The sequence below is a fragment of the Ptychodera flava genome, chromosome 9, assembly GCF_041260155.1.
Source record: "Ptychodera flava strain L36383 chromosome 9, AS_Pfla_20210202, whole genome shotgun sequence".
Lineage (NCBI taxonomy): Eukaryota > Metazoa > Hemichordata > Enteropneusta > Ptychoderidae > Ptychodera > Ptychodera flava.
This window is the reverse complement of record NC_091936.1, coordinates 13,578,527-13,599,963: the sequence shown is the minus strand read 5'-3', so window position 1 is coordinate 13,599,963 and position 21,437 is coordinate 13,578,527. Positions and strand designations below refer to the sequence as shown.

The 21,437-nt window shown below is 37.7% G+C and overlaps 1 protein-coding gene and 1 non-coding gene across 2 annotated transcripts; one reads left to right on the top strand and one right to left on the bottom strand.

Moving 5' to 3' along the window:
• The first annotated feature begins 627 nt into the window (after positions 1 to 627).
• LOC139140053 (116 kDa U5 small nuclear ribonucleoprotein component-like) lies at positions 628 to 18,761 on the top strand. The gene is made up of 24 exons (XM_070709056.1): positions 628 to 1,022; positions 1,501 to 1,733; positions 2,412 to 2,487; positions 2,840 to 2,905; positions 3,442 to 3,477; positions 3,831 to 3,921; positions 4,359 to 4,608; positions 5,270 to 5,461; positions 6,463 to 6,553; positions 7,389 to 7,524; positions 9,249 to 9,376; positions 9,777 to 9,970; positions 10,698 to 10,809; positions 11,279 to 11,419; positions 11,752 to 11,845; positions 12,529 to 12,619; positions 13,281 to 13,367; positions 13,863 to 13,989; positions 14,439 to 14,526; positions 15,201 to 15,319; positions 16,136 to 16,230; positions 16,516 to 16,669; positions 17,021 to 17,128; positions 18,011 to 18,761. The coding sequence occupies exons 1-24, from the start codon at positions 909 to 911 to the stop codon at positions 18,104 to 18,106; spliced, it is 2,919 nt and encodes a 972-aa protein (XP_070565157.1). The 5' UTR covers positions 628 to 908; the 3' UTR covers positions 18,107 to 18,761.
• A 2,176-nt stretch (positions 18,762 to 20,937) lies between these two features.
• Positions 20,938 to 21,011, bottom strand: Trnat-agu (transfer RNA threonine (anticodon AGU)). The gene has a single exon. It is a non-coding gene; the product is annotated as a tRNA-Thr (tRNA).
• Between the last annotated feature and the right edge of the window lie 426 nt (positions 21,012 to 21,437).

The following is a 21,437-nucleotide window of genomic DNA, read 5'->3' as shown; positions in this document are numbered from 1 at the left end:
GAGGGCATAATGACACTATTTTTTAAAATTCTTTATGTGATAGAATAACCTGACCTGGTTTGCGAACGTGAAGTTGCCCACACGCACATTTGTATGTTAGCTGTCGGTACATAGCTGCCATGTTTTCAGACGGGATTCTTGCCTTTTACGGGTTGATTTTGACTTTTACGATGTTAACGCCTCTGTGCATTTTGTTTCCGGTTGTTCAGATAAAGCATCGTTTATTGTGCTGCTGTGGATTTGGTTGATTCAGTTTTTGTTTCTTTTCAGATTTTAGAAATTTTGTTGTCGGTTTTAATTTGATGTTGGCACAGTTTCCAGGTCTCCTGGCTACGATGCTTTGAAGGAGGTCCATGAACATGCAGACCCTTTTTTGTTTGTGTGTTGTAGAACATTGAATATATATTCGGAATCTTGGTTCGAGCCGAAATGAATGCAAAAAGCTTTACAAGTAAGTGATGATAACACGGGAATTGCAATAAAACTAACAGTCTTCCTCACTCCGTATTCGCTCTGGAACAGTCAATTCAAATTTCCGATTTACAATATTTCGTACCCATCGGACCCGCCCGGACGCCGCCGAGTGAGTCGGGTTAGCTTAATGCTGCCACCAACGGCAGAATGGAGAAAGGAGCGTGCGTTCACATTGCGTCTGGGGGCAGCCATCTTGCTCACGCCGTTCTGCCTAGAGTTGTTTTGTTGTGAATCTCCGGAGATTTTGAACTTGTCCACACAGTATTCGATTTCAACGTGGTTATTGGAGGACAGCTTCCGGGAAAAGAAAGATTTTGTATGTTCCGGTAACCAGTTTGGTTCATGCAGTCTGCCCACATTTTAACAGGACGGTACTTGCACTCCGCGTCGCGCAACAAGAAGTAAACTAAAGAACTGAAGTGATCTCTTTCATAATGGATGCCGACCTTTACGACGAGTTTGGGAACTACATCGGACCAGAACTGGCAAGTGATTCCGACGAAGACATACCAGATCGAGATGATGATCAAAGATACGATTATGAAGGGGTAAGTAGGATTTTGGTGTATCGCAATCGATGATACCATGATTGACAGCAGTTAAACTGTCTATCCAACCGTGTAGCTGACGTATTGACTCCAGAAAACCCCCGTTTCATGCCTGGAAATATCATCAAACTTCGAAGTTATAAGTGCTTATGTCTGAGAGAGTAAAAGGGAAGTTGCAGACTAGATGCAGTTTTTGTTCCGGATGATAATGCAAAGGAAAAGATCTGAGATCTATCATTGTCTTTACGGTGGATGTGCACACAGGAGTGTGCATACAAAGACTAGTAAATCCCTGTCAATCAACAATGACCAGAAGGTTGGCACCAAACTTGCAGTAAAAAGTGTTCGGTAATTTCGGAAATACAGTACGTTGCTCTCAGATAGTAAGTTTTTCATATTGTTATTCAAGGTTCTGTGTTTAGATCTTAAATCAGCTTTCTGAAATTTATCTTGTATGGTGCCGTTCCTGTGCCTGTAGGATGAGGATGACATGGATGAGCCCATGGACGAAGGTGTTACCTCTCAAGCTGTTGTCCTTCACGAGGACAAGAAATATTACCCAACCGCAGAGGAAGTCTACGGCCGTGATGTGGAAACAATCGTCCAAGAAGAAGATACCCAACCTCTAACAGAACCTATCATTGCGCCGGTGAAAGTAAAAAAGTTCTCCTTGGTGGAGCAGGAGCTTCCCGTGACAACCTATGATATGGAGTAGGTCAAACACAGGATGCTTTGTGGTTTTCCAAAACTTTATAAAGTTTTGAAAAAAAAGATGAAATTGTCCTTGGGGTCTGATATGTCACTAAGAGCTACAAAAAGTATAACCACATTGTGGAAATGTAAGGTTGAAAGCAGTGGTCACTTTAAAGTTCCAGATAACTTTCTTTTTGAGCCCACATATTTTAGTTTGTTCTACATATTTGCCAAGTCCCTGTCCAGCTTGATAATCAAACTCTTCCCATAGTAAATGTATTATCAATGTAAAAAACACAATGATCATTCTCCCTACCATACCTATAGCAGAGAGTGCCCACAGGACAGTCAGTGTTTCCATTCTTTACAGCAATGCATTGAGTGAACAGTTTTGAAAGCTAAAGAGAAACATTACACAGTGAATGCAATCTCCAATCAAATATTCAAATGGGTCAAATTTAGGCAAATTAGTCCTTTGATGAGTAGTTGTGTGTCCAGAATTTTTGTCTTGTGATTTTAAAGATTTTAAAGTATTTACTTCAAAGTTTCCTTGAGCAAAGTTATGGGCAAAACTTGTAAGATTATCAATTTTGAAGGATGTATAATCTTTAAAAATGAACCACAGCCAGGCACAGAAATGTCAGCATCCATAGACAAGTTAAAATGTATATAATTTTGCATTTGTTTGTATTACAGATACTTAGCTGACCTGATGGATAATGCCGAGCTGATCCGCAATGTCACACTGGCTGGTCATCTTCATCATGGAAAGGTAAACTACTTCATTGGTTCATAGACCCAATGATGGGCAGACAGGGCTGATGGGAATGGATAAAGGAATGGGGATTTTCAGAGTCCTTTAATTATTTTCGTGTCAGATTAGTGGGAAATAAGATTTTAGCCATGAGTAAACAATGACTGTCCTTCAAATAAAAGGAACATTTTATATTAAATGATTGGTTTGCTAATATTCTCCCGTTAATGGTAATCATTCAAGCCATGGTGATTTTCAACTCTTTTCTTTACTTTAAACTCTCATTGTGAATGTTCCTTGTCTGTTCCTGCTCCATGGTTTGCTAGGAATATCAAGATTTAATGACATTGGTTTCAAATTGCTGTTACAGACTGCATTTGTTGACTGTTTGCTGGAACAAACTCATCCTGAACTTAGAACCAAGGAAGACAAACGGGTAAGGCCATTGAGAATATGTATTCTGTGAGTTACTGTAAGTGTAATGTGGTATGTGCATAAGACAGCAATCTGAATGTTTTTACCTCAATTCATATTAACAGAATTCTGCTCCAGTCGACAGGTATATCTGTTGCTGTTAGGTCAAGTTCATTAATGCCAGTGTCCTTTGTACTTGATGTTGACGGACGAAAATGCGTTGTATGATGTTGTAACAGCTTGATCAATTGAAGACTCCCTTGGCAAAAACAGAAAAGGGAATTTTCACTGTCTTTGCACACCATGGATTAACACTGTAATGTAAACTGACTTGATCTGGTATGATATGGCATCAGCGATCTTGTAGACTCTGTGATTTTGACCAATTTGATATGACATCTAAAAAATATCTTATTGGATACACAATGTCTCATGACTAACATACCGGTAGTAATTTTGTTATGTTTTTATCATACTGAGTTGCAATGAAAATGTAATTAACTATGGTAGATTGCTGGTAATGAATTTTCTAAACAATTTTCTGATGTGTTATTGCAGCTGAGGTACTGTGACACTCTCTTCACAGAAGTAGAGGTAAGTTGGTTTCCAGTATTTCAGATCATTTCATACAGTCGTTCTAGAAGATGATCAGACTGAGAGACCCATTTCTTTTAGCCGCAATAGTTCTACTGTGCTGTATGGCTTTGCCAATAGGACTGTACCAAAGATGTGGCGATGGAAAGGGGTGAATGCATGGTGATTTTCCAGGAAATTGATGCTACATATGTTTTGTGTAATATCGGACATCCACGTTGCCTTGAAGCAGTAGGTGGTAGATATTGCAAATGGAATTGAATGAAATATTATGGGAAACAATACATCTTGCTGCGATTGGGTAAGAAACATATGTGGTATACAAAATTTGTTGTTTTTGTTTATCTATGCAGAGAGGAGTAAGCATAAAGTCTACACCGGTTACATTAGTTCTGCAGGATACAAGGGACAAATCGTATCTCATGAATGTATTCGATACTCCGGGCAAGTTTACTTTCTGTCTCAGTGTAAACTGATTGGGTTTCCTGTTACGTTAATACTCAAACAAGTTTCTTCGTCAATGTTGCAAATAATATTTTGTCCTGTGCACTGAAAGCCTAAGTCTGAAACAAAGCCAGAGTCTTTATTTATATTACACTGCCAAACAGCATTCATGTTGCTGCAGTTACAGGCATCATTTGAAAGTATTTTCAGTGTTTTTATGTTTTCACGTTTTTAAAGCATTTTACACAGTTTTAGCTTGTCAATATTGTTTTTATGATTTTACTGACATGGAATGTTTATTCTGTAAGTTTTATTGAAATTTTTGCTATAGTGTAAAAACTGTCAAAGAAAAGCCTGAAAACATGTGGAAGGCATTTCATATTGACCATCTAGAATTCAGTGCATTTACAAATGTTTTATTCTACTACGTACAACAGGCCATGTGAATTTCTCAGATGAGGTGACATCGGCATTCCGACTCTCAGATGGCGTGATCATCTTCATTGACGCTGCTGAGGGCGTCATGTTGAACACAGAGCGTCTCATCAAACACGCAGTACAGGAGAGGCTTGCTGTGTGTATTTGCATCAATAAAGTGGACAGACTGATTCTTGAGTTGAAACTGCCACCAACTGATGCATACTACAAATTAAAACACATACTGGATGAAGTAAATGCCCTGTTGAGGTAAGCACCAACCCAGGTTCACTGGCGGCCCAGCTCAAAATTCCAAATAAGTGTTTACCCTTTCACTGTCATGGTTCCTCCCAAATCTATTGTTAGCAGTGAGTTTTGTGGACCTGTGCAAAGGAAAATTGGGGCAAAGATTCAGGTCTGTTTTCATGAAGTAGTAATGTCAGTTACAGATTAGATTTCCGATATATAAGAGCATGAATGATGACATTGACAGTGGTCACTTCACTTTCTTTCCCAAAGCCCGGCCGTTGCAGTATCTTCCTTGCACCACAAAAAATGTCACGATCAAGAAATTAATTTCTGTTTGCACTTTGTGCCAACATAGTGTTAGCGTACACAAAAACTTTTGATGAAATCCATTTGAGAGTGAGCTCAGAGTGAAATTTCAGAAAAGACTTCTGGAGACACCTGATACTTTGATGTATGGTGATGGAACAACCAGTAACAAATACACTCAAGATACAATTTTATCACCTTGAAATAGTGAGTTCCAAACACTGCAAATATGGGGACCTTTACATTCCATTGCTGTGTTAGTAGTTGAATATAAAGAATAGTATATTTTATCATGTTTGATATCATGTGCAGAGACCTGTATTGCAGTACCAGTTTCTGTGACACTGATTGAGTTTTGTGTCTTTGTACATTACAGTACCTATGCAGAAGATGACAATGATTACATGGTGTCGCCGTTGCTAGGCAATGTCTGCTTTGCCAGCTCACAGTACGCTCTGTGCTTCACCCTCGCGTCTTTCTGTAAGATTTACGAGAACACCTATGGTGGCGTCAACTATGTGGAGTTCTCCAAGAGACTGTGGGGTGATATCTACTTCAATAGCAAAACGTGAGTACATCTGAAGAAGAATGTGTTCTTTCACATTGTTTGTTGTTTGAATGTTGCTGTATTCATTGTTCAAACACAAACATTTGGTTTATGTCATGACCTGCCTGTCCGTGGGTGCCTTTCTTACAGAAACAATAACTGCAACTATTGATGATTTTTTTCAATTTAATTTTTTTGTTTTAATGTCAACTGCAGTTTCTTGTCCTACTCTGCAAAGCTTGTGTAGATACACGGTATTCAGCTTGTCAACTCAGCCTGTACATGTGTAAACTGCAATGTTATAGTTGATGAGTGAATATAAGGCTGAACTAGAATTCAACTGTAAACAATAACAGTGCATTTTACATGTATAGACACTTTTGTTTACAAGCTAAATACTAGATGTTTCCACATGCTTTGGGGAATAGAACAAAAACTTGCCATCAGTATACAATTCAAAAATAGTGAAAATTAATCATCAAAAGTTACAGCCACTGGCCCTTTAACAAATAAAACATACCTCTTTGGATACAGTTAGTTGTCGTGTGGCGGTCTCTGAGTTAGTCCAAACCGTCCACCAGAACATTTGATATGTATCTTCCTTTTGGTTAACATCTACCTTTGCCTTTTCATAATATACAAAACTACTCCGAGGTAAAGTTAAGAACTGTTAATGCTAATTTAAGCTGAATATCTTCACCCTTTCCAAAAAATTTCACAGAACCTTTTCAATTGCTTGTAGCAACTCACCATGTAGTGCTATAAATACAAAATACATTCTTTGGACATCTTTACTAAGTGTCAGATAGCTTTGCCTCTGACAGAAATCTTGGTAAATATATTCTTAACCACTGTCAAGTGAAAAATTAGGCAAAAATAGGTAAAACCAAAACATGTTTCCATGATGAAATGTTTTCCTGTTAGAAATCATTCAGTGTTGCCATGTGTCTGATGCATTTGAAAGAGTACATGTCTGTATTTATTTATTTAAGAGAAATATTCACATTTGTACTATTTGACAGACGTAAATTCACCAAGAAACCACCCCACAGCTCAGCACAGAGAAGCTTTGTGGAATTTATCCTGGAGCCCTTGTACAAGTTGTTTGCCCAGGTAAGGAAACTACCACATACCCTGAAATACCTATTCGATGAAAGGTAGACTTATCTGATTGTAACACAGTGTCACAGGAATATTGCTCACTGAGTTACAGATTTCAATTTGTGTTCTTAGTACACGAGCAGACCTCTATTCTGTGGTTTAAAATGTCTTCTTTGTAAATTAGCAATTCTCAAAAGGCGTATCGTAAGCTACTGTGTCACCGAACGATTTGTAAAATGAGTATCAATGAGGAAAACGGAAGCCAATGACTAGTGAGGGGGAAGATTCCTCTAGATTCAAATAACTTTAATTTTTGTAACAAGGATGCTGAAAATCTGTGCGTACATACCAGAATATCAAATATCTGCATGTCTTTGATCCATTCTGTGTCAGTTCCTTGTCATAACTCGCTTTCACTTCCATCGTACGAGAGAAAATAACCATAGAGAGACACCTTTTTGTGTCGCATCAAACACTTACCAATTACTCACCATAGCGTTGTACTAGACTCGATTCAAGTTTGTGGTTTAAGATTCTCTCACATATTTGTGATCACATTTTCAAGTAATTGTTTTAGAGTTTTGAACTCAGTACAGGGAAGTTATACTCCAAACAGGACTAACTAAATGCATGGCGTTCAGCTGTACTGGGCAGATCCCATTTAGAATTAGTTCGCCTGAAGCTATTTTAAATATTTGTGTTCATGAAACTCAAACAGTTTTGCATGAAATACAAAGATATGCATGATAAACTGTTACAAATGATCAAGGCCTATTTTTATTCACCCACCTTTACCAAGTATAGAGTTGTACACATGCAATACTTAACTTGATTCATTTGGATTCAGGTGATTGGAGATGTAGACTCCACACTTCCAGCTGTTCTTGATGAACTAGGAATCAGACTCACCAAAGAAGAACTGAAGATGAACATACGGCCTCTGATGAGACTGGTCTGCAAGAAATTCTTTGGCTGTTTCACAGGTAAATTGCATTTCAAGTGAACAATATTTACTGACAAAGTGTGCATTCTGATACCTGTTTATAAGTACTTGTAGTTGTAGCAAGTTTTTGCCAGAATGGAACTGTGCTGCATAAATTAATGAGGTGAACTATTCCTAGCTTTGGAAATTGTTCAATGTCTGATACTTCTTCAAAAAGCATCTTTTCAAGAAAAATTGCTCTTGGAACACAAAAATAAACAAAGTATAATCAGAATGACAGTGAACGGTGAAATGACCGGGAAACCCTATGAATCTTAGGGTAGATATAAAAATGTTCATATGTATACAGTGTTCTCCACGGCGCCTTTTAAGTGGGTGGTGCGCCCACTTTAATTTCACGGCCGCCCAGATAAAATCTACGCCGCCCAGTTTAATTTTCGGCCCCCCATGCTTTTGAAACCCACCGTCAGCCTTTGTTCTGGGGTGGCGTTATGGTTTATGGCAATGTTTTTATGCCACGACGCTATGAGGTTCAGCCGCAATGTTCACAATGGCATTGACTGGTCAACTTCGGTACGATCACACGAAAGGAAGACTGATTATTTGTAGCTTCTTTGTCTTACAATGTCACTTGTTATTACACCTTTCAATTTGTATGAATAGTGTTAACAACAGAACAATTTCACACGTCCCACCCTTGACTCCACCGACCCATCCAAAGAAATTGACAGAAAAAAATTATTATACAACCATAGTCAAAAGACAGCAAAAGTCAGCGACAATTTCCGCTCTTAATTGACGAAATATTTTGAAATCAAACTGATTACACATTCCCTAGACACACAAGAGGCAATTTGGTGAAATTTCTGTTTGACTCACATCTTGAAATAAAAAGTAAACTATGAACGAAGACATCATGTATGCTGCAGATCAACACAACAGCGTAGCATAGCTTAGGGAACTGTCTGTCACCGGCATGCGTTGGCTGCACGTAAAAGCAACTCAAGTTTCCAAGATCAAACTGTCAGTATCTTGTGTAAACAGCAACATAGCAATGAAAATTGTTATAGTCAGCGGTAAAAACTCTTAACAGATGGAGCGTTAATTGCTTTAAACAAATGAAAACGCATGTGAAGAGAATGAAAACTCAGATCGCGTACATGAATGAAGAAAATACTGTAAACAATATGGCAGATTAAGACATCAGAGTGGGACTCTTCCATTTTGATATCGGGGGTGCGCAGGGTCAGAGAACACTGATAAACGTACTGAAAAACGTTGTATTTTCCTAGCGATGCTGTCACGGGAACTTCAATCTCATTGTTTTATATCTTTTAATAGTTTCTTTGATCTGAGCAATTTTACCAACTGTAACACTCACAGTATATTTTACTCTCCTAACCTTTCTTTATTTGAGTTAAACAAGGGTAGGAGCTTATGCAACTTCTTAAGGATGTACTAAATTTTTACAGTTAAACTGTAGTGCATAGTGTGTTATCAGCAATATTTGGTCAAAATATGTAAATAGTATGCAAGTGATTATGTAAATATTATGCAAATGATATGTAAATTAGCCACCCACTTAATTTTTTTATTTGTTGAGAACACTGGTATATATAAGTTAGAGCTGATAGAAACAATTGATGTCCGTTGGCTGTACGTCTGTATGTATGTATGTCTGTATGTATGTAAAGTGATATGACTTTTGCTGCCTAACATCTTGACTTACTGTTGGTCTATGTTTCTGTTTTCTTACTTGATCAGGTTTTGTTGATATGTGTGTTCAGCACATCAAATCACCAGCTAAGTATGCAAAGACCAAGGTTGAGCATATCTACACAGGCCCATTAGACACAGAACTTGTAGACACCATGGTGGAGTGTGACCAAGAGGTAAGTAATTCAAACAAACAAACAAATACAAGTCTGGCACCATATTGGCTTGAAATACTGCCTTATTTAGGGTGGCAGAATATGTCAAAGTTGCTGAAGCATTCATTTTGATTGATTTATGACCTGTCTTTCCATTGTTACAAAATTGTTCCGTCCATTAGACTATTTTTACAGTAACAAGAAATTGTTTGATAGATTTGGTTCAACACACTGTCTTTCTGAGCATTAATTGTGAAAACACATCAAAATGCTTGGGTAATTGTTCCTGATGAGATAAGACTGCAAATTGTGTCAAGTGAATGAAAATTCACCATAAAACAAACGCTAGCAAATTAGATATGCACAGAGAGAGAATAGGACCAGCATCAAGAAATATCATCTGTGAAATCTTCACTTTCAGGGACCTCTGATGGTGCATGTGACTAAGATGTACAGCACGGAAGATGGAGTTAGTTTCCATGCGTTTGGCCGTGTGTTGAGCGGTACCATGCATGCCAATTCTGACGTACGTGTGTTGGGAGAGAACTACACCTTGGAAGACGAGGAGGATTCCAGAATCTGTCAAGTGGGAAGACTCTGGATATCGGAAGCAAGGTGAGTCCTCATCAGGCAAATAGGTTCAGCAGATACTTCTGTCTGGGTCTACGTGTGGTGGTAGACATCAAAACACCAATTATATCAGTCATATCACAATATCCACTGTTCTGATACACAGTAGATACTTTTCTTGCTGTTGGTACTTAAACTCAATGACTACGGTAGGATGCACCCTGGGTACAGATATTCGGACTCTCAAACTTTTATAATACTTTTCTTGTCTACCGCTTGTAGGGCCTCATTTTGAAGTTCATTGAGTAGGTAAAGTTTTCAACAGCATACTTTTAGAAACCAGAAAATTTAATTTTTTCCCATAGAGTTAACACAGGGTTGGCAGCCATTTTGAATTTCAAGTTTTGAGTAAATATTGGGTAATTTTGAAAGGGAACAAAATCAATTGGTTTAAAATTTCCATAGAGAAAAGTCTTGCATTTCCGAGGCTCACACAACCTTAACAAGTTTTTCTGCAATGTTAACAAAGTATACATAGTCATAGTACTGCCAAGAAGGGAATGGTTCCTGTCTTAGATATCTGAAAATAACATATTGTATATTATTGTTGGATAAATTTTGATTGCCAATGCAGTTGCAAAGTAAGTATGGTTTTTGCATGGAAAGTGTGTCAAGTACTTACAAAATATGGCAGTATATAGACACGCAATGTGGCAGATTGAAAGTAAAGTTGTAAGGGAGAAATTACAAGGTTGTTTGTTTTACTTTGCAGGTATAAAATTGAAGTAAACAGAGTGCCCGCTGGTAACTGGGTCCTCATAGAAGGTATTGACCAACCCATCACAAAGACTGCTACAATAACAGAACCAAGGGGCAATGAAGAGGTATGGTATCTGTAGATTATTGATGGACTGGACTTTTCATTCAAATTAACACTGTGTGTGGTTTAATGTTGTATAATCCTTCAGATCATACATTCATAGCTCTGTGCACAGTACAAACAGAAGGTGTTACATTTTGAAAACTAGACAAATCTTATATTGTGACATTTTTCCACTAGTGAGCAAGAATATATGTACATCTCATTCAAAATAGTCAAAGCACAACAATTTCTTGAATCAAAGATTATTTGATCCTTGAATTTAATTTCTTTTAAAATTCAAAAATGATTCATTCTATGAATTTGTAATTTTCAGACGTAAGATTTTGTTGCTCAGCATGTAAACTTTTGAGTTGTCGTCAAGTTTTCTCCATTGACACATAATCAGAACTAGTTACACATTAGGAAATCTGCATGGATTGGGTTGTACTTTGTGATGAAAACTTCACCATCAATGTCGTAACCATTTTCAGGCATACATCTTCAGACCTCTGAAATTCAACACTACATCAGTCATAAAGATAGCAGTGGAGCCCGTCAATCCCTCAGAGTTGCCAAAAATGTTGGACGGTCTGAGAAAAGTCAACAAAAGCTACCCCTTGTTGACCACAAAGGTAGGTGATATGCAGACACAGACTTCAGTGGACTAGTCACTATCAAGCTATGTGTTTACTGGTCGATATTTGTACTTGATCTGTAGTGTCTGCTACTATAGGTTTGTGTCAGTAATCTGAAACTTCTGCCATTTGAATCATAAGGTCCAGCTGCCAGAATTAATAGAGGTTTAAATTGCAAATTTGTAACTTGAGTGAACTAAAAACTTGTAATTTTGTACAGTGGTAGAAATTCAGAAATACAAATTACAAAAACCTATCTTTGATTAGCTTCTGTTTTCAATACTGGTTAAATTCTCAGTCAGCTTTTGTACTGTTTTGATGTATTTCAGGTTGAAGAATCTGGAGAGCATGTTGTCCTTGGTACCGGAGAACTCTATTTAGACTGTGTCATGCATGACCTGAGAAAAATGTATTCAGAGATTGGTAAGATGAACTCTCAGACAAAGAGGAAATCAAATTTGTTTAAACTGAATCAGATTTATAACTTTACTAGAATAGAAATACTCGCTATCAGTGAATTACATTTCATATGAGATTGAACGGTATGTGTACAGTTGTCAAAACTACATACCCCTTACAGCATTTTTGCTGAGGTTTGAGAGGTTTGAGTACCTGGTACATACTGGTTTGGGAACTCTGGTGTCATTTCATTGATTCACTCAAATAAGGAAACCCTGGTATCTACCATGGTGAAATTCAATAGGTTCCTTGACAAAAACAGAGACTTTGACGTGAAGTGCATGTTTAAATTCAATGACATTCTTCACATAAAGACAGATAATTGTGTTTGTGTATCAGCTGCAAACAGGCAAATATCCAGAAAGAACGTAGAACATAGGAGAGAGAAATTGTATTTAGTACTATTTCGTCATGATACAGGGATCTGGAAACTGATGAGCTGTGACTAGTCAAAGAGATGACATTATTTGGGCAGATTCTATAACTTTCAAAATACTGGGAGTTGTGCATTGTCTGATTTTGAATCAACTGTAAAATTCGGACCTGTTTTAATATGGAGTAAGTGTACCTGTACACCAAGGTGGACTTTGTATGAATTTCTTGCAAGCAGATATTTATTCTTGCTCATTCATTGTGTTCTTCATCAGATATCAAAGTGGCAGACCCTGTTGTGTCATTCTGTGAGACAGTGGTGGAGACATCGTCACTGAAATGCTTTGCTGAAACACCCAACAAAAAGTAAGTGTGTGCACTTACCCTTTACTTGAGCTACAAGTTATTATGAGGTAAAACAGTATTGTAGCCGTGTGAAATGCTTGCAAGATTGTTTCAGGATTTTGATCAATGTTTCATGACAAAATTTCTGTGATTTGGCATTGACAATCTGTGACATGGATCTAATGACAAGTGTTGTACTTCAGTCTTTTGGATTGTATTGAGATTGAAAATGACAAAATGTAATTTTAAGGATGTTCTAGGCAAGTGTGTTATGTGAGCTAGAGTTTGTAGGCTGCTTTATGTAGATTTGGAAGCAAAATGTCTGCCGTGGCCTCTTGTTACCATGTTTGATAATTGCAGAAAGATGACAGGCAGAACAAGACAACCTCTGTCTCATCAAACTACTCATTGTGTGATAAAGGGGACCATGAAATGGTCTTACACACAAACATTAGGAGTGGCCTCTTCACGTGATTTGTGGTGGAAAGAATGGTCGATCTGAAGTGTCATCCGTAACTCGTAGATTTTTTCTGTGAACTTCTTTGGTTAAAATACCATGTTGAATACATCCCATAAAGTTATTCCAGTGCATACATAAACCTGGGCAAAGACCATTTCACTTGGCCTTTGAAAAGTAATGGAAAGTATCAGATTCTGAGTGAACCATACCCTTGCTTTGCAGAAACAAACTAACAATGATTGCAGAACCTCTTGAGAAAGGTCTAGCAGAAGACATTGAAAATGAAGTGGTGCAGATTACATGGAACAGGTGAATATTTCTTTATAGCTTTCTTGAATTGATGTAAGCATCTGTAGATGGCAAGGTATGTGGGAAGTGTACTGAAAATATTTGTCGGAGGAATGATATGACAGTAATCACAGATCTGGAAATTTATGATGAATGAATCTTAACCCTGAAACTCCATCACTCCAAGCCTTCGTGTAGAGGCCCATCCATCATGTTGAAAGTAAAAGTGGGGTATACCAAAGTCTGGTAGTGAAACTGTTAAACCCTTTCACTACCATGTTTTGCCCTAAGCTCATTGTTTCCAATATTGATTGTGGACCTATATACAGAGAAATGGGGGAGGGGGACAGGATTGATGGAAAATGATGACCCTAATAAGAAAACGTGCAGTGGAAATAACTTTATATGTCATTAATACAGACTAGTCAGTCACAGAACATCAGTGTGCTAATATACTTCATGCCTAGAAGGTTTTCTTTGACCCATTATTGTGTGTCAATTGTTTTCCATTTCAAGGAAGCGTCTTGGAGAATTTTTCCAGACCAAATATGACTGGGATTTGCTTGCTGCTCGTTCCATTTGGGCATTTGGTCCAGACGCCACAGGACCCAACATCCTTGTTGATGATACGTTGCCCTCTGAGGTATGACTAAGTTGTGTCAATTTTAGATTTCCTGCTATGAACGGAGATAAGGATTATCACAAGTTTCTAATAATATCAAAAGAGTTTATGGTAGAGTGATATCCATAGGATTATGAACATGGTCATATAACATTCAGTATTTAATAGTACAAATTCCTGACTAGCATTTTCAACTGAGCCACTTGTAATTGCGGAAGTTGAATATATACCACAGCATCATTCAAAATAATTATAAGGTGAGGGGAAAGGAAAACACCTTCTATATCTAGATTATGTAGATTTGCTAATTGTCACAATTGTGTCATCTATCATAAGTTTCAGTCACGGGAACTAATATGAAATTGTTCTGAGATTTAACTTTTAATCCTGTCATGATCCATAAAAGGCAGTTCCCAGTCTTGTGTGGCAGGAAGATGTACTTCATGTTCACAGTTTGTCTTGATTCTCAGGTGGACAAAGGTCTGTTGAACTCTGTGAAGGACAGTATTATTCAAGGGTTCCAGTGGGGCACCAGGGAAGGACCACTTTGTGATGAACGTAAGTACAACCGAGTGTGTGTGTATGTTTGTGTGTATGTGTATGTGGTGGGGATGGGGTGTAGACAGTTGAACTATATGAGATAAGGGTCAGTGTTCCCTCTAAGGACTCGAGAGGGTGCGCAACTTGAGATATGCCTGAGTTGCCTCACAGCTGGGTCGTTCATGTAGATGCTAATTTATTGAGGTACGTCACAATGTACAATGAACGTTGGTGGCAACAGCGCCACCACGGGCGCTAAACTCGAAACATGGAAGTAAAATCTACCCAGAGATCGCACATTTCGCCCTGAGTTATCGTTTCCAAAACTACCGATTGAAATGACTGAGACTAAGTTGCGCAAAATATGAAATTTCACCGCGAGAGCAGTCGGAGACACTGCGCAATTAGCACGCAAATAAGCCTTAGCGGGAACACTGATAAGGGTTATAAAAAGTAATGTTCACATTACTTCATGATCTCCTTAGTGAAATGATTTCTTTTTGAGGCAAAATCAAGAGTCAAGAAAATGAAGAATATCCATGTTTAGATGAATACAATTATTTTACTAGGCAAATATTACGAGGTACTTCGTAAGTTGTGTTTTCCCATTCAAGTGCCACCTTTGAATGTGTACTCTAGATTATGTTTATCTGTCAAGTATTTTGACACCAAACTCTTGTTTGTCCTCATAGCAATTCGCAACGTCAAGTTCAAGATCTTAGATGCAGTGATTGCTGGAGAACCGTTACACCGTGGTGGTGGTCAGATCATTCCAACAGCCAGGAGAGTGGCATACTCTGCATTCCTCATGGTGAGCTTCAGTCCTCTTGTTACCACGATATTGTAGACTGCGACTCGGGGAGATATGTGTGGACTCTAAAATTTTCTGAATTTTTTTGCTGATTTACTGCTTGTGGAGGAGCATTTTGAAGCTCATGTAGTTAGTTATGTTTTCATTGTCTTAGCTTTTTGAAACTCAAAATTTAATTTCCCCAAAACAGTTAAGACAGGGATAGCGGCCATTTTGAATTTCAAATGTCAGAAATATTAGCTGATTTGTGTCTCTGGTACCAAAATGTGCACCATGACCTGATATTGTTCTTGCTTTGTCAACAGAATGGTAGAAAGTTCGGTTGAGGAAAGTTTTAGTAAAAGAGTAAATCTTTCAATTTTTAGGCGCGTACCACCATAATCAGATTTTAAACATGCAGAGAAGTTTGGTCATTGTGCTATCTATTCTGTGAAATATTATTAGCTTGTGATCATGACCTCCAGCAGCAGTTTATAAGTTGGAATAGTATTAAACAGCTTTGCTAAGTAACCTGTGATGAGTTTTGATTAAATAAGTCATTGTCTAAATTTCATTCTTGCTCTCCTGTGTACTTCAAAATTTCAATACACACAGAGATAGAGCAGTCAGAATAAATCAGTCCTTGAAACTGATCAATCAGTTTACAGTGTGGGAGTACTTGGCATACCTACTGTATGCAAAAGAAAATGGTCTACTGTAGCATCATGCATTTCAGTCCCCATGTAAATTAATTCCATCAAAGAAAGTTATGATTCTCAACATGTACGCCTTTTAGGCATACGCCTGAATTCAAGTTCACCTTTTACCTTTCCACAGGCAACACCTCGTCTTATGGAACCCTATTACTTTGTTGAAGTGCAAGCACCAGCTGACTGCGTATCTGCTGTCTATACTGTTTTGGCAAGGAGAAGGTACAAAAAATCATGATCCTTTATGTTTTTAAACATTCATTTCTGGGTGTAATACTTGTATGTTACTGTAATTTCCTTTTTTTTTTGTTACTATTTGATTTTTGTATGTGCAAGTTTCATGTACAGCAATGACAAGTAAGCAATTTCTCTACAAAAAATTGTATTACTCCTACAGAAAGCCTAAAAAAAATTTTAAATATGCAGACACATTAAACTTATCGTTTACATTTTAACCATTTTGTTGTCAAGCTTTAATCATCTTGCCATTTATTGATGTATTTACAGAGGTCATGTGACGCAAGATGCACCAATCCCAGGCTCTCCATTGTACACCATAAAAGCCTTCATACCTGCCATTGACTCCTTTGGATTTGAAACAGATCTGAGGACGCACACTCAGGGACAGGCGTTTTGTCTCTCAGTGTTTCATCACTGGCAGGTGAGCAATATAATCCAACCGTTTGAACTCAAATTGAGTTAGTATGGATACTCAGTGACATGTTCCATTAGTTTGTTGCTTTGATATACTGTTGTAGTAGAATTCCAAATTGAAGGTGTCATCGATAACCCACTGTGATGTGGCTATTTTGCCACGAATAGTGTACACTGCTTGGATTCAGTACTCAAAGTGAGGTACAGATTTCTTAACTAGTTGCCTGAATGCAACTTTTTAACATCTATGCTGTAACTCCACTAGTGAATGCTTGTACAGCTTTCTGAAAAATTGAATTTTATGCTTTAACTTCGCTATGGCAGCATTTAATTTTTTTTTTTCAATTTCTCTCCACAGATTGTGCCAGGTGACCCTCTTGACAAAAGCATTGTCATAAGACCACTGGAACCGCAACCAGCCACACATCTAGCCAGAGAATTCATGATTAAAACCAGAAGGCGTAAGGTATGAGCTGTGAAGTAGACATTGCTAAACAGTTGCTTCAGTGTATTAAACTATGTATTACATCTTTTCTCCTTAAAATGACAAAATTTTGATATTCCAAGCAGACCTACACAATCTTCAAAATCAGAATTTTTGAGAAAGTTTAGAACATTGATTATGTTACAGGACATTGATTATGTTACACTATATTTTACTTCTCAGATTTGTTTGAGAAAGAGAGACATACTTTTTCACAAGTTTATGTTCCTTCTTTCATATAAATACAAAGATTCAAATTTTCTGCTTCACATGCTTTACCACAGGAAGCAAACTGTAGTGGTTGCTAGCTCAGTGCTGGATCACAAAATCTTTGTCTTAAAGTTTATGGATTTGTCTGGGGAAAATAATTTCGGTGAAAAGAATTTGTGTCTTCAAAAAAGGAGCTTGTTCAGTAGTGACCAATATAACTGATGAAATACTCATAATTACTGATGAAAGCAACCATGGATGATTTCAAATACTCTTGTCATATTCACAGTGCTGGATCAAAAAATTGCTTTACTAAAAGTTTATGATCTTAAAAAAATAGGGCGAAAAGGGTATGTTTCTTTAAGATGGAGTTTGTGTAATTGCAACCAATATTGCAGATGAAAGCAACTGCATTACTTTAAATCCTCTGGTGTTAGAATCTTCAAGAACCCAAAGCAATTCTTGACTTAGACAAAATTTTTGTGGATTTCACGCTGATGTTGTTTTAATGAGCATCTGATCATAATGAATATTTATGTAAGGAAAAATATGAATAATTTCTCTGTTGAAATGACTTTTACTCTGACAGGACACGAGGGGCCGTCATTTTTAAAATCTATCACACTAAATACATGGATTTCTTTGTCTTTTCAGGGGCTCAGTGAAGATGTCAGCATCAATAAATTCTTTGATGATCCTATGTTGTTGGAGTTGGCCAGACAAGATGTCATGCTGTCGTACCCAGTTTAGACTCCTCAGGAGAGGTCCTGCTCCATGTTTGCCATTGTCCCCATCTCCCGAGATATACATTCCTTATTTCCAGTGATACAGCAATCATTTGCCCAAGTTTTAAAGTTCAAGACAGTCACAAGCAGCTTGTCATTCTTTGGTACATGTCTAGATCACTTCAGACAGTCTGAATGGATAATTATCCAATGAAATGCCCTGTGCTCAAGATATCAGTTTTGTGTGTCACAGATGCCCATCATCACTTACCACTGCCAGTGCCCTGCTACATTTTAACCCTTCTCATCACAATGGTTTAGCCTAGCCGTATTGTTTCTAACAATGAAGTTGGACCTTTACACAAGAAAATGGGGAGAAATTCCACTCATCATCTGAAGTTTTTGCAACAGGAACTTTCTTCAAGCAATGTTTGTGCATAAAAATCATGTTGATAGCTCATCAGTATGCTAATATTGTTCAGAACGAAAAGTGGTAAAATATTGAGCAATGCCCATTTAGTGAAATACTGATGTGTGCAACACTTCTATAACACGAATGCTTGTTAGTTAATTTGTCATCAACAAGCTTACATCTTGGTATTTGTGAAGTGTAATGTATCTATCTAGATAGGTCTATGACAGGAACAGTTTTCTTTTTAATAAATAATGATAAATATTTACATGTTGTTTTCAGTTTCTTCTTTATGAGCTTTCTGCTCTAGCTGTCCAGACATGTTGAAGATACTGGTATATATGTGTCCAAGGTTGCGATCACAGCGTTAATACATATTACAGCCAGACTTGCAAATACAGCATGATGAAACATTCAAAAGGTCGATTAATGTCTACTAGCATCATGATTTTCTGCAGCAGCCTGTGATATATTTTACAACTCTGCTCCAAGCCTCAATATTCCAGTTTACTATATGAGATGAAAGCTGCATTGCACATTGGGTATTCATTGTGTATTCGGGAATACTAGTGGAGCAAAGCAAGAACAGGTGATTTGTGTAGGTTGTTACTGCGAAATATTTTGCCAGGCTTTGTTAAAGTTCTCTTGACAGGCTCATGTGTCAGTGATCTCATTTAAGAAAATGTCAATTAAAGAGCCAGCAGCTATGGCATTTTATGACTTTTGTCACTTCTTTTGTTTTGTATGTTAATTGGAAATTCTTGTTCTACTTCCCAAAGAAAGTCGTAACGCCCACTACTTACTCTGTCAATATTGCATCTATATCTTTAAAATGTACTGTAGTTGTTAACATTTGAATTCTAGTCCGGACAGAATTCACTTGTCAACAATAACTTTGCAGAGCACACATGTACAGGAGTAGGACAAAAAGCTGTAGTTGACATTGAAACCAAAAAGGTGAAAACATCACGAAAACTTATAAATACACGTAGTAAGGGCTGCTGCCAATATAGAAAAAAATGATTTTCTTCACACTGACTCCAAACTAGATGTAGTATGGAAAAAGGGTATGATTTTGATAACTCCTTAATTTCAAAGGAATTCCTTTAGAACTAAAATTTTTACTCCTCCCCCCCCCCCCCCCCCAATCCCAATCTATTATGACCATTTTGAATCATAGCTCTGTTGGAAAAGACATGTACAGTATCCTGGCAACAAGAAGTATCACAATTCACTTGAACTTGTACCATAGAGGATTACTGTATGCCCATTGAGTGCAGAAAACTTGTTTGGCAAATTCTGAAAACCTGTCTCAAAAGGACCGTTTTAACATTTCCCCACATTAATGACTGTACCTTTCCAAATCGTCATAGACTGAGACAAGAGATTGAAAGAGTAACATTTTCAAACAATTATGTGACAAGCAATACAGCAAAGTCTAAAGGAAGAAGGTATGGAAATTAGCAACACCTGGCTTGACAAGGCAAATTTGTTTTTCTTTGGCATTGACAAAAACAGCAATTTCTGTATCAATTGTTCAGTTGAAACTGATCACCTCATTAGGCCATTGCTTGCATTAACAGTTGAAAATTTGTGAGTTCAAGGTCATATGCATCTTGAAATTGAAAGACCTAAACTTTTGCTGAAACCTTGGGAAACTTTAAACTATTACCTTTTGGAATCAGGATATAAGTCAGGGGTCACCGTTTGGTACTACAGAAATAAATTACTCAGTGTTTTCCCACTCTTGTAATTCAAAATGGCCACAATCCCCCCACCCCCCGGGCACCATCCCTGTGTTACCTCCATGGAAAAAAATCAAATTTTCGATTTTCACATATATTCTTGACCACAGAGTGACATCAGCAGGTGAATCGCACTTGAACGAAGTGAATGAGAGATCAGATCAACAGAAGAGCGAAGGATACAGAGATTGTGTGGAAAAGCAGACCTAAAAGTTATGTCATTTGTATGCATATTCACACTTTGAATATTGGTTTGGTTGTAGAAAAATCCTAACTTCAATTATTTGTTTTCACCGCCCCGAGACGCAAAAATGACCTGAGAACCGTCAAGTACCCGGATGGCCCACATCACGGTCGAGAGTACACTGTTGAAAACTGTGAGCTTCAAAATTAGCCCCTACAAATTGCAGACCCAAAATATTGAAAATTCTGCAAGTCCAAATATCTGTCCCCAAGGCTATTTCTCTTGCAGTTTTCTGAAATTCTATGAGGGATATTGGACATAAAATATTTTGATCATCGTTTACTCTTCTGTAATAAAGAATTTTTAAAACAAAGTACCATTTTCTGCAAAACATTTAATTTCAATTATCAACATGTCAAAGATGACAGGTCTAACATACCGGTATCTTGTAGGTCAAATAGCCATTTGTAAATGACATTCACATTTGCAGAAGAATCAGGCACAAGGGCAAAAGAAGGCACCGCTGGGATTCGAACCCAGGATCTCCTGTTTACTAGACAGGCGCTTTAACCAACTAAGCCACGGCGCCGGTTGCGAAAGGGAGGCTGAATAAAACTATAAGAATACATAGACGACTATTATATATGCAAATTTATGCGCCATTTGCGATAATGTTATGTTTAGTTGCAATTGCTGGGTTTTGTCCAGAAAATAAGACAATAAAAATTCGAGTCATTAGACTATTTAAGTATGATCGTTCAGAAAAGACATTTTAAACTTGGAAAAGGGGGCTACTATCTTTACAGTCTTACGATCTGCCCCGGGTCTGCTGCATTGTCCCTCGTTCAGAGTCGCGCATGTACATGTACCATATTGCATTTGTACGTACATCGATCATTCGGTGGAACGCACAGCAAGAGAAACTAACAAGGTTGTAGGAGTATCTCATAGCTTATGTATGAACCCATATTCCACCACAAGGGGCTAGATCACATCCCATGTGATTGCAAAAGTA

Excerpts from the sequence above, each read along its gene's own strand:
- LOC139140053 (XM_070709056.1), top strand. The coding sequence starts at position 909 with ATGGATGCCGACCTTTACGACGAGTTTGGGAACTACATCGGACCAGAA. Across the intron at positions 5,462-6,462 it reads ATCTACTTCAATAGCAAAAC|ACGTAAATTCACCAAGAAAC; the intron begins GTGAGTACATCT and ends ACTATTTGACAG. Across the intron at positions 13,368-13,862 it reads GTGCAGATTACATGGAACAG|GAAGCGTCTTGGAGAATTTT; the intron begins GTGAATATTTCT and ends TTCCATTTCAAG.